The sequence below is a fragment of the Panthera onca genome, chromosome D2, assembly GCF_046562875.1.
Source record: "Panthera onca isolate mPanOnc1 chromosome D2, mPanOnc1 haplotype 2, whole genome shotgun sequence".
In the NCBI taxonomy this organism is placed as follows: Eukaryota; Metazoa; Chordata; class Mammalia; order Carnivora; family Felidae; genus Panthera; species Panthera onca.
Genome location: NC_138349.1, coordinates 34,312,550 through 34,325,457, shown reverse-complemented (window position 1 = coordinate 34,325,457; position 12,908 = coordinate 34,312,550). Strand labels below are relative to the sequence as shown.

Here is a 12,908-nt window from a genome sequence, read left to right as displayed (position 1 = left end):
AATCTGTATTGCAGATGTCAATTAATTGACAAGGAAAAAAAATGAGCATTTTACAGCTTAATGATAGTAATATTCTTCTTCTGGGATTTATTACCTTGAGTTAGTAACACTGGCATTTGAATTTACTAGGAAAAAACTACATCTGTAGCTCTCTACCATATGGATCATGGGCGCTTAAATTGTGTCCATAGAGGAGAAAGAGCTGATTGGAAAGAAAGAAAGAAAGAAAGAAAGAAAGAAAGAAAGAAAGAAAAGAAAGGAAGGAAGGAAGGAAGAAAGAAAGAAAGAAAGAAAGAAACGGTTGCGGAGGTGAATTTGGAAGACTTCTGTCTTCAAGGAGGAATTAATATAAACGTGCCCTCAGATGCTGGGAAGCTTGAGATATGCCTACTTCTGAAAGTGGAAATGATTAATGGTGGCACCAATGCCATTTGGGATGGCTCTTGCGGCCACTTCCCCAGGACCACACAACCCCAGTTAGCAAACAGGCCATTTGGTTCAGAGGTATCACTGCTCCTGCCAATTTTCGGTAGGGTATTAACATCACAAAAGATGAAGCAAGCCTCACTCACCATACAGATGTTCTAGATAGATCAAGAGGGTGTTAAATAGATCCAGAGGTACTTGCTATGACTCAGCTCTCCAACTCTGCCACAGCTGATCCTGCAGTCTCTCGATGTCCCCACTTGCTCAGGCAGGCCAGCACGAGCCACCCACCGCCAATCCCCTAACACCCCCTTTTCCATACCAAGCATCATCCACACTCCAAAGTTACCTCCACAACCAGCAGGTCATCATTTGAAATGGGCTCAAGTTTTTTGTCTGGTGGTGTCTTTTCAAGAAAAGTGCTTAATTCAACCAAGATTCTGCCTCTGTAGGCAACTCCTTCCCCCTGAAAGGCAACAACACGAAATTATTCCTGCAGGCCTGAACAACAGCAAAAAGAACTGTCTCTCTAGTCAGGCTAATGCCAGCTACAGTTTAGTGTTTCCTTCCCGTGGCCCTAACCTCCAAATTCAATCGGTCAACAAATCTCTCAGTTGGGTTCAGGTCTTTGGTAGCTGAAAGAAAAGTCAGTGACTTCAGGAAGGGATCCAAAGAGAGCTGGGGAGCCAGGGCTGAAAGGGATCTTAGCTATGACTAGGTCAGAGGCTTTCAAGCCATGCTCTGGACCCTGAAGAGGTTCCCAGAGGCTGGGGGTGGGAGTGGAAGGTACTCAAAGTCTCCCTTACCCTACTTCAGTAGAGCAGCTCTACGTAATCTGTGTCAACTTGGCTCCTTCCCTACTCTTCTCAGGAAGGGAAGGCTGCCAGGTTGGCAACCAGGGCAAGTCTCAGAGCAGCCAGGAAATAAAAGAGGAAGATGTTTTGGGTGTAGCTAAGCATAAGGATGAAGAGCGGATACTCCTCTCTCCATATCTGGCAGTGCTGGCAACAGAATTTTCTGGAGAGGAAGGGAAGGCTTCCACTTCCACAGCCAGTCCATTACCCCTGCTCCCTCAGGACTTTATCTCTATCTCAGTCCCTTTCTTGGGCCTTCAGAACTGACTCAAAGACATTACTTTGGCTTCTAATATGCTGGAAAGAGCATTTCCCGTCTCTGGGCCTCCATATCCTCATCTATAAAATGAAGATGTTGGATTGGATCAGGGATAGCAGTTTCTTCAGGCATGTCACCTCCAATCATTTGGTAAATTCCTAGAACACAGTATCGAACAGAATTCTGAGGCAGCACATTTGCTTGTTAGGAAAGCGCCAGCATTGATTACTGACATCTGCCCTAAGTGCCAGACAGGGGGAATGGCCATGCTGTGCATTTGTAATTGCCAAATTAGATGGTCTCCAGGATCCTTTCCTAGCCTTGTATTCAAAGACTTGAGGAGTGTGGGACTTCTGTCCTTCAACACTTGATCAGTCACATGTCGGGTCTATCTGTGTGTGTGTGTGTGTGTGTGTGTGTGTGTGTAGAGATTCCCTAGATATGAGACTTAATTATAACCATTATAAGAAGGAATCACATTAATCAGTGTTCCATTAATAACAAATCTTAATTGAGACACTAACCTTGCCAGTATTTAGCTCATCATAGGGGTCTGGGAATCCTGTGTACTCTCTGGGGCTTCCGTAAAGGTTCAGGTAACAAGGTCCAAATGTTGGCACAAAGCCCACCTCTGTTTCTCCTGTATTTGCTGAGAGATAACATCATTATTAGATTTTAGGCTTTTACTGATTAATCTATTGAAATAAATATTAGTTATTAGTTAGCCGAGTGAGACTATTTTCCTCTAATTTGTGAGTTAGTTGTATTAATGCAAATTACAAGCACTTGTGAGACTTGCAATATTTCCCTTTTCTTATTGCTATAAAACATCAAACAAAAAAATTCAGGGGATAGTTCGGGTAAACTTATGTTGTTATTATAGAAAGATAATGCTATGCAAATGAAAGAATAATAAGGCTTTCGAGTTGATCTTCACATTTTTTGCAAGTTTATAATTGGCCTTGTATTAAATGTGTCATTGGTAATTGGGATAGTTTGGGGTAATTGGTAATTTGGGGAAGTCATTTAAATGATATATACCAGATGAACTGCATTTGTTCCCCCCAAATTCCACTTAGACTAAAATAGTACAAATATGGCAGATGCTATTAAAAATACGAGACATTAAAAATTTTTATATATAACAGTGAACTGCCTGCCTTTGGTTAGGACCATATGATATTTATAAGCAACATAAAGTCCCCATTCAAACATTCTATCTCTGATGAGCATCCAATATGCTCCATATTTCTGCTACCTTGTCTTAGCAAGACTGCTCCCCAGTGCAGTGAGGGGAACTGAGGGCAATGTAAGAAATAATGGAGTCACAGGGAGACTGTGGGTGAAGATGGGGAAATGTCTCCAACCATCTGAATGGCTCCCATATGAAGAAGGATGGACTTGTTTCCAAAAACACAGTAAGGGCCACTGATGGGTGCTACGAGGAGGTATTCTTTATTTCACTCGATATAAGGAAGATCTTTGTAGGAATTAGAGATGTCAGACAATGGGACAGATCACACTGGTGACAGAGGAAATGTTGAGGCTAGGGTTTTCAGGATTATCATCAAGACAAGTCCTCTATGAATGAGAAGTTAACCTATAGCCCTTTCCAACTCTATGATTATATGTAAGGGAGAAAGATAAATGTGGATTAGCAGGTGAGCAGAATGCCCATTAGTGAACAGTTGACCAGACTGTATACAAATGTGCTCTTGCGATTTTTAAAAATTATTATTTGAGGTTCTTACACCATGTATAAATGCGCTTGGGCACTTTTGAGAAGAGGTAGGAACCATGCACACTGGCAGAGATTAATTAAAGTGCAATCTCGTGAAGAATGCACGAGAAAAGAAACATTTAAATTAAGATGTAGGAAAGTAACAACTGACAGCCTAAGGGTGAGACTTGGTAATGCCCTGGGGTGCCATACTTGACACCTGTTTGGAAACTTCTTGTGAAACCCAAATGGGGACCAAGAATTTTTCCAACAGATTTCTCTGGATTGTGCTATCCTGTTACCAAATGATCAGGGTAAAATGAATATTATATCTGGACATATGGATTGGTTTGGCTTTATCTAATCTGCCATATGGAACATGGACACAGTAGACTACTTGATTATTAATAAACAGGGTTTTGATTGCTTCCTTGTGCTAGAATATCCATTGTGAGGACTACAGCAGAGGACTAAAGCAGAGATCCAAAGTGAGAAAAGGAAGTCACTTTCAGGAGTTGAATCACAGAATGTTCAAGTAAGAATGGCCATTAAAACTCTTGCACCATAGTCATGCCACATTATGAACGGCCAAATTGAAGCCCAAAGAAGTGACATGACTAGTCAAAGGTCCCTGAAGATGACAGATTGAGACCCAGATCTCGAGTTTCATAGTTCTAGTACACCACCCATCCCTCTGGCCTAGCCCTACCTCACCCCCAGCCAGTTCCCATGGGTGACTTATGTTGTCTGTCATGAGTATTTGTTTTTCATTAAAGATTTCCAGGGATGGAGACAATCATTGTCAACAATGATCTATTGCAAGTTACCATGATATCAACAGCTTAATTCTTTTTGTCCAAGCAAATCTCTTTTCAGGTATTTTAAACCCTTTGACTTGCTGGCTATGCATTAACATGGAGAACCTTCCTTCTCTGGGTTTATGCTTCAGCATGGTCTCCAGGGAAAGCCTATTCTCTCAGAAGGTAAGTCTCTTCCTGTCTCCAAACTTTCCTCACCAAACTTTTTCTGCACAACTGTCACATCAAACTTCCAAAGACCTTCCTCAAAAGCCTATACTACATAAAACAAAAATTCTTTAGCCTGGCCATCAACCTTTTCCTCTGACCCACTTTTCTTTCTTTCTTTCTTTCTTTCTTTCTTTCTTTCTTTCTTTCTTTTGTTCTTTCTTTCTTTCTTTCTTTCTTTTTAAAAAATTTTTTAAATGTTTATTTATTTTTGAGAGAGAGAGAGAGTGCAAGCTGGGGAGGGGCAGAGAGAAGGGGAGACACAGAATCTGAAGCAGGCTCCAGGCTCTAAGCTGTCAGCACAGAGCCCGATGCGGGGCTCAAACTCAGGAACCGTGAAATCATGACCCAAGCCAAAGTCGGAGGCTTAACTGACTGAGCCACCCAGGCAGCCCTCTGACCTGCTTTTTAAACATTACTTTTCAGACTTCATTCACCTCTGTGAGGCTCCTTTGTATTCTGGATTTCTATAACATATCACTTTATATTTTAATTTTTGAACCTTAAATAGCCACCTATTTCTGTGACTACATTATAAATTCATTTGGTGAGTGGGGAAGGATTCAAATATATTTTATTTTGATTCCTTAAACACTGAGAACTGGTTCTACCATGGGGAACTACCACATAAATATTCTTGGATTGATTGGAAAAATGAATGAAGGAATGAAGAGTTACCAAATCTGCCAAGTTAGTTATAAACTTAAAGGAATACTTCAGGGGCGCCTGGGTAGCTCAGTCGGTTGAACGTCTGACTTCGGCTCAGGTCATGATCTCACGGTCTGTGAGTCTGAGCCCGGGTCGGGCTCTGTGCTGACAGTTCGGAGCCTGGAGCCTGCTTTGGATTCTGTGTCTCCCTCTCTCTCTGTCCCTCCCCCGCTCATGCTCTCTCTCTCTCTCTCTCTCTCTCTCTCTCTGTCAAAAATAAATAAACATTAAAAAAAATTAAACTTAAAGGACTACTTCATATTCATATTAAGTCCGAGTATAAGATATTAAGATTGATTCTTAAAAACAAATATGAATGGGGCATTGTGCCAGTAACACAAAGGCAGACAATAATAATGCTTTGTATTCGCACAGAACTTCTGTTTGCAAAGGTTTCTCAGTGCAGTATCTCTTTTCCTTTCTCACCATAAGCCTGGGTAATTAGCATGGAGGGATTATCGTGTTGACTTGAAAAATGACAAATTTCTGTAAACCTCAAGTCCTCATCTATTTGGGGAACAATAACATTAGGGGAGTTGTGACGGTCAAATGTGAGACCATTGAGCAAACTTGCAAAGAATGGCCAGTGCTGTGCAGACGAAAGAACATGTTACGATCCCCCCGTTTGAAAGATGAAGCCCTTCAATGTACAATTGTTCAGTGTCTTCCAACCTAGAGATCCACGTTCAAAGTGAGGGACAGTTTACTCCATACATTTTGAACAACTGATCTCATGCCCCATATCTCTACCTACTGAACAAAAACAACAATAACAGACAAAATCATCTCTCACAGTTATTTACAATGGCACCCAATAGGATGGTATGCATCTGGGTGAAAACGTGAGGTGGTAGCAAAGCCTGATTAGCACATCTGTTTTAATTTTAGCCATGCAGGACAACCATACAGCACAAATACAAAAATTAAAATTATAGCAAAACTACTTTGGAGACAGCAAAATGTTAAAAAAAAAGGTTCTAAAGATAGTCAATTGATACATTCTTAGTAAGACAATAGTAAATAGGAAAATCTAGAAGATAGCAAAATTACAAAGCATAAACCTGTATACGATGCAGCCCCAGATCCCGAAGATGATAAATCTATATAGTAAAAATACGACTGGTTAAACCACAAGAGAAACACGGGCATTATAAAAGAGACATTGAAAAAGTTAATCAAATCCAATGCTAGGTAAGTGGTTTAGCAACACCAGAAAAACACCAAATTCAGACCCAAGTGACATGACCCTTTTGTAATTTATACCAATCTCACCGGTTATATGCAAAATGGCTCAAACATTTGTGATAATTGGCAGAAGCACCACACATTAAATAACTCAAATCCCTCTGGTCCGAAGGCAGCGAAGCATCTGAGAAGAGCCAGCTTCTCACCACCAAAGGAGGGCCTGGTGAAGTTACCATCATTTCATATTTTTAATAAAACGTGTACTTGTCTTATATCTGACTTAACTGGGACCAAGGCCAGAAAACCCAAGTTAATTTAGTCTGAGCCTGTGCAGGTCAGAGCTTGCAGTTCATGGTACATTATTTGTTTCTTTTGTGTGTGTGTTGGGGATGGGAGGCGGGGGATGCTTGCTGCCTCTTGTTATTTTGAGACCCATAACAGACAGTCTGCAGGGGTTTTCAAGGAGAGGAGGCCTCAGACACAAGGCTGAAAACTGCATGTAACAATTTCTGGTTTTAATTCTTCTGGATGTTTCTGCTATATCACTAAGAAAAATGCTTATGCCAGTAAATTTTGAATAATTACCTCCAGGTAATTATTGAATGACTTCTTGCCAATGATAAATGGGCGTAACTCATTTTGACCCTCCCCACCCACATAGTTTTGATACGATTTTTTAACTACTCTGTGGGTTACCATTATGATTTAATCTAGTCTTTATTTCTGGATTCCTCATTTGATAAGACAAGGCTACCGCCATGCCTACCCTTCCTCCACTCGCCTTCCTCCTTCTACTTCCAGTCTCTATCTTCCATACTTCTACATTGCAATGGGCAATAACATTTACATTCTGTTCAGAGGTTTGGCTATAGGCGTCAAAGAAAAAAATCAAAAACAATTAGTGCTAACAGTATAGCAGCCATATAAATACTGTTCTCTGCAGAGGAAAGAGTCGTGATTACATTTCCTTTGTTACAGTTCCAATTGTATGGTCCCCTCTGCCACTCAGCAGAGAGCACGCAGACGGGAGCTTTCGTAGTTTCTAGCATTTGCTTAAAATAACGGCCACATATGACTTTATATCTGAACTATATCTTCTTTGTTCAGTATTTTTTTTTCTTGGAATTTCAAATTGCCTTTTTTTTTCTTCTAGAGAAAGGAAATCTCTGTTTTCTTCACGATATCTCTAATTTCTTCCAGGTTCTTATCCATGCTATACATTGCTTGGATTAATATATGTTTTAAAACCTATAAAGTTTCCTCTTAAACAAAGTGAGGATGAGAGGAAGCTTGAGTTTCTCAAGACCATATTCTGTCTTGAATTCTCTCACATAATTTACTCAACTCAATATGTTGAATACATTAGTAATTACAAGCATTTTTGTTATTTTTGCTTTGGTAACAAAAATCAGCTGCTGATATTATTGATATGTCAGCATTAAATTTTTCTCTCTTACCATCTTTGCTTTTCTCCTTCATTTCCTGTTACAATTTCTGGTGTATGCACAGAATCCCAATGCCAGGTATAGGCAAGTAATTCTCAGTATGGAGAACAACAGAAAGAAAAGTGTATTTGTTATCAATGCTTTTAGCATGAAAACAAAATACACATTATCTTAAGGAGTGGAGATTTTATGGCTCATTGCTACCTGACATCCTTGTTCCTGCTAAGGAAGTCAGTGGAGAAGGGAGTATTATTTTATATTTGGATGGACTGGAGTCAATACCATTCTAACAGATAGGTTGCCAACACTCTGTATTGACAGTCAAAAATTTATAAAATAGCTACTGGGAAGAGTTTTTGGATGGGTGCAAGAAAACCAAATTCTTCAAACTGTTAGTTGCCTTAATTATTAGTTACTAATTAATTGTTCTGCTGGTCATCACCAAAACATCACTGAAATAGTTCACTTGGCTCATCACTTTTGGCTTTTGAGAAACCAACTCCATTGCCAGGTGGCCATTCCAGTTCCTTCTGCTTCAGAAGTTCTGCACCCTGTCTAGTTCCAGGTCTGCTGACAGACTTACCTTCCACTTCCCCACCAGAGGCAGCAATTTTGGAGAGGTATAGGTATGTTGTTCCAACGACATCATTTTTAGTAAGACGGTCCCTGTGTAAAAGAACAGGTTAAGGCTTCTACCTATGAAGATATAGCTTCACTTCAACAATAATAAGGTTGAGTTGGAAAAGACGCTAGACCTCAGAAATCATCCTGTCCAGCGGGCCTCAAGCTTTACCGTACTTTAAGAATTACTTGGAAACCCCAGCTCTCATCTCTTATCCAAGCTTTTGATTCAATAAAAGCAGGGGTGGAGAACAAGTACCCGCATTTACACAAGTATATATCTCAACTGATTCTGATATGGATGGTCCTCCAACTACCTATTGAGAAACATTAACTGGGCAATTCATTTCAGCTATGGAAACTGAGGTTTTTACAAACAGGTCAAGGGATTTGCCTATGGCCACTCAATACCTTTGTCATAAAATGAATGAAACAATTATAGGTACGTTATCTAATGGGTGTAATGTAATCACATTACATAGGATAAGTGTGTGTGTCTGATTTTATCATGTTCATACAGATTACTCTGATGGTTTAACAACTACAATGAATGGGTCTTTCACAGGGAGAACAATTCCCTTCCAATTCAGTTCAAATATTTATTGAGCACCTACTGTGTAACAGCTGAGGGCAGCTGAGGGCAGTCGCTTGCCTAGAACCTAAATCTTATTTGTATGGTAGGAACAAATAGTCCCACTACAAGTAAATACATTATTATTAATCTTTCCATGGATATCACAGAAAGTATGCACGTCTAACCCATGAAGTGGCCTCTGGATGGGCCAACAGTAGGTGTAAAAAATGAGGTTTCTATGAATAACATCTCTGTGCTTAATTCAACCTATTCTTCCTTTTTTTTTTATTTTAATGTTTATTTATTTATTTTTAGACAGAGAGAGAGGGAGGGAGAGAGACAGAGAGAGATTGGGAGGGGCAGAGAGAGGGAGAGAAAGAGAATCCCAAGCAGGGTCTGTACAGAACCTGATGCAGGGCTCGAACTCACAAACCATGAGACCATGACCTGAGTGGAAACTAAGAGTCAAATGTTTAACCAACTGAGCCACCCAGGTACCCCATTTCAGGCTCTCCTTTATTCAATCTAATAGTATACCCACTCTGAAATCTAAGACCCCATGGGAGAGAGGAAAGGTTCAGTATTTGGGGGAAAGACAATACTACAATGTAATATTATTATACTGCATTATAGTAATGGTCTATGTTGCATACAATCTTATACATTGTATAATATAATAGTATTAGACTATAAAGAATGACTAACGAAACACAGTTTTCCTGAGAAGAAGTATTACTTAAGGATATTAAGTCACAAGCATGGTTCTTGAATCTTTTCTGTTCATCCAAAAGGATCTAGACTACATTTAAAGAACTCTTAGCTTCCCCCCAGTTGTGCAACTACCCTACAAAATATGTAACCTAAGATTTGGATCCAAGGATTCCTAAGTTAAACAGGGCCTGTCTCTGCATCCTAGTCTACACTATTGCTTTGGAGGGGGCAGATTAGTTCAGAAAGTAACCACATTTGCAGTGACCACAGACGACTCTGGGATGGCTCAATCCACAACCACTCACTGCAAAGCCAGTAAGCCAGAGTAGTCACCTGAACTCTATATGTCCACATTCACATTCCTGAGAGTTCCTGAGGCCCATAGAACACATTCAGAATGTTGCCTGAGGGTCTCAAGTGCTAAAATCAAGTTTACACTCACTGGAAGGGGTTTTTTGTCTTCACGACCCTTCCATGACCCTCAATAAACTGTGATGTGGTCACTGAACAAAATGAAATTTATTACCTCCTCCCAAAGTGCCCTTTTGCCATAGCACTGGGAGGGTGCCAATGCAAAAGGCAAATACATTCTGTCAAAGGAAAAACTATGGGGACAGGCAGACTGGGCAGGGGCCCAACTCAGTCTCTAACTTTCTGAGTGACTGTGAGCAAGTTACCTGACCTCTCTGAGCCTTAGTATCTTCATCTGTAAAATGAACTGATAATAGTCTCCAACTGAAAAGGTTACGCTAAAGACTAAATGGGGGGTGCCTGGGTGGCTCAGTCGGTTAAGCGGCCGACTTCGGCTCAGGTCACGATCTCGCGGTCCGTGAGTTTGAGCCCCGCGTCGGGCTCTGTGCTGACTGCTCAGAGCCTGGAGCCTGTTTCACATTCTGTGTCTCCCTCTCTCTCTGACCCTCCCCCGTTCATGCTCTGTCTCTGTCTCAAAAATAAATAAACGTTAAAAAAAAAAAATTAAAGACTAAATGGGATATTACAGTTAAGCCACATGGTACAGCACTTAGAGTGCTCAAAAAATGGTAGCTAACACCAGTATAAACGCTGATGATGAGGATGATGATGGTATTTGCCATTTTCAATCTCAAGGAGTTAAGGACTGCCAACTGAATGCCTCATCCAGCTAGAACATGCACAAGAATGGCCTTATTATGGTCAATCCCTGCTAGGAGGGTGATCTAGTTAAAATTCCATCAGAACCTCTCAATGAATTTTCTTTGCATTCAAACAGACAAGAAGCTTTCTCCATTTTCCTTTCTAACAATAACAGAGAATAGCTGTTGAAATGTTTTGGTGATTCTTCTCAAGCAATGGTTCATTCCATTTCTGAAGTCTATTTTGGACAGCCTAAACAGTATTTAAATCCTTGATTTCTTATCTTGGGGCGTTTTCAGATTATTTTCCCCTTCTTTGTTTACGAGCCAATGGAACGAAGATACACAAAGCTTTTCTGTAGCAATACCATTAATAATTTTTTTTTAAAAAGAAAACACCCAATTCCAGGAGCAGTTTATCACCTCCCTCTAGAAGAAAAAGAAACAGGCTGAAAAGTAAGAGTTAGACCATCGGAGTAATGTTCTGCAATATCCAAGTGTTCAATTCTTCAATTCTGAATTAGACACAAATTTGTTTTTTAACTCACCAGTCATATATTGTTAGCTTTATTTTTTCACACATCGAAGGAAACTGTTAAAAAGAAACAGAACAAAGTAGTTGTTTCTCAACTTATTCAGTAACTATTAAAGCAAATAGTCTTATTTTTCTGCAAGAAAAAAACATCAAACCTTGATCTGAAGATTAATGACTTGGTTCCACTCAGGGTTTGCATTTTTCTCAATTATATTTGTGCAAACCTGTAAAATCATCAAAACAAAACAGTAGATATTCAAGATTCTAATTTCTATAAGTTCACATGTATGCATACTACATTTTGACTCTAGCAGTCTATTTAGCCAGTTACATACTTAGTAGCCTGGTTAAAGTTTATTTCTCTTCTAACTATTAGGTAAAATATAACATGGGTTTAATATTAATCTTTGCTTCATCTATGCACTAAAAGTTGCTTTTCAATCGTCAGATTTCTAACATTGGATTAGGGTCATGTTGCAAGAGTTAATGTTTATTGAGCACTTACTGCATACTATCTAGTGAGCACCTCTTCATTAACATATGCACACAGATCTTTTGATCCTGCCCACAAACCCCTCTCCCTGCTCCCCAAACCAGCTCCTGTTAGAACCAGTCACCACATCTCTCTTCCCCGGACATGCCTCACTCCTGGTACCACAGCTTTGTCCAGATGCTGGTCTCCCCAGGGTGCCTGCCGTTGGCTCCTGTCTGATGCACACACCCTTTCCTGCCTCCTTACTTTCATGGCACCCCCTGTGTAGCAGTCTCAGTGAGCTCTCCAGGCATGCTTAAAGTCCAGACCCTACTCTGGCTCATAAAACCCTGCCTACCTTTCCCCACCCCAAATCTGACTTCAGCTCTTAGCTTCCCCCAGCTCACTGCACCCCAGCCACATGGGGTGTCTTTCACTGCAAATGTGTCTCCTCCTTGGGAGCCTTTACACCTTCTCTTCTCTCTTCCTGGAAGCCCCTGCCCTCCAGATCTCACATCATCCAGGCCTCTGCTCAAATGTCACCTCCTCAAAGGTGTCCCACCTGCTAACCTAGCAAAACCCACCTCCTCTCCCCAACCCCCAGCACCAATCACTCCTTGTCCTCCGCCCTCTTTTCTGCGTCATACATGGTATTATCTGAAATGATTCAGATACTTATTTGCTTGTTTATTGCTGTTCCTTCTGCTACAAGGGAAGTTCCATGAGAGCTGAATTCTCTATCCCTAGCACACGGGACAGTTTCCATATTTAATAGGCTCACAATAATTACTTACCTAATTAATTAACACTTTCAACAATCCTATGGGATTATTATTATCTTGATTTATAGCTCAGGAAATTGAGACTGAGAGCTAAAGGAATTTGCCTTAATTGCCTCTGGAGTGGGCTCAAGTCTAAACGTAAATCTTGCGCCAGAACAGAGGGCTTTTCCACCGCCTCCCCCCCACCACGCACTGCCTCTCCTAGAAAGCAACACCTGGTCCATATGCGTGTGGTTGACCAAATCTTGCTTTCATAAGTAAATGGTTCGACTGTACAGAAGACGCTAGGTCTTCATGCCTATAACTAGGCATGGTGGTCTCGGATGTGCCTATACCAAGAGTCTCCCGGCTCATCCCAGTGGGCTGGGATGGAGCTCTCCTGCCTGCTCTCCAGTTCCGGCGGCTGGCTGGGGCCTGGGAAGTGAGAAGCATGTGGGGAGCGGGCAGCTGGGCGTCGGGGGGCTATCCCCAACATTTAC

The 12,908-nt window shown here is 40.9% G+C and overlaps 1 protein-coding gene across 3 annotated transcripts in view; it reads right to left on the bottom strand.

The window, feature by feature from the left end:
- The window catches only part of MYOF (myoferlin), a 154,013-nt gene that overhangs the window by 74,844 nt on the left and 66,261 nt on the right, over positions 1 to 12,908 (bottom strand). For 2 of the 3 annotated variants that reach the window (XM_060642008.3, XM_060642009.3), the window contains exons 14-19: positions 11,331 to 11,399; positions 11,189 to 11,232; positions 8,206 to 8,288; positions 6,054 to 6,092; positions 2,064 to 2,188; positions 776 to 892 (exon numbers count right to left, since the gene is read on the bottom strand). In XM_060642008.3, the coding sequence (XP_060497991.2) occupies positions 776 to 892; positions 2,064 to 2,188; positions 6,054 to 6,092; positions 8,206 to 8,288; positions 11,189 to 11,232; positions 11,331 to 11,399 (477 nt within the window). The remainder of the gene's footprint in view (positions 1 to 775; positions 893 to 2,063; positions 2,189 to 6,053; positions 6,093 to 8,205; positions 8,289 to 11,188; positions 11,233 to 11,330; positions 11,400 to 12,908) is intronic. The other variant, XM_060642010.3, reaches the window with a different exon arrangement.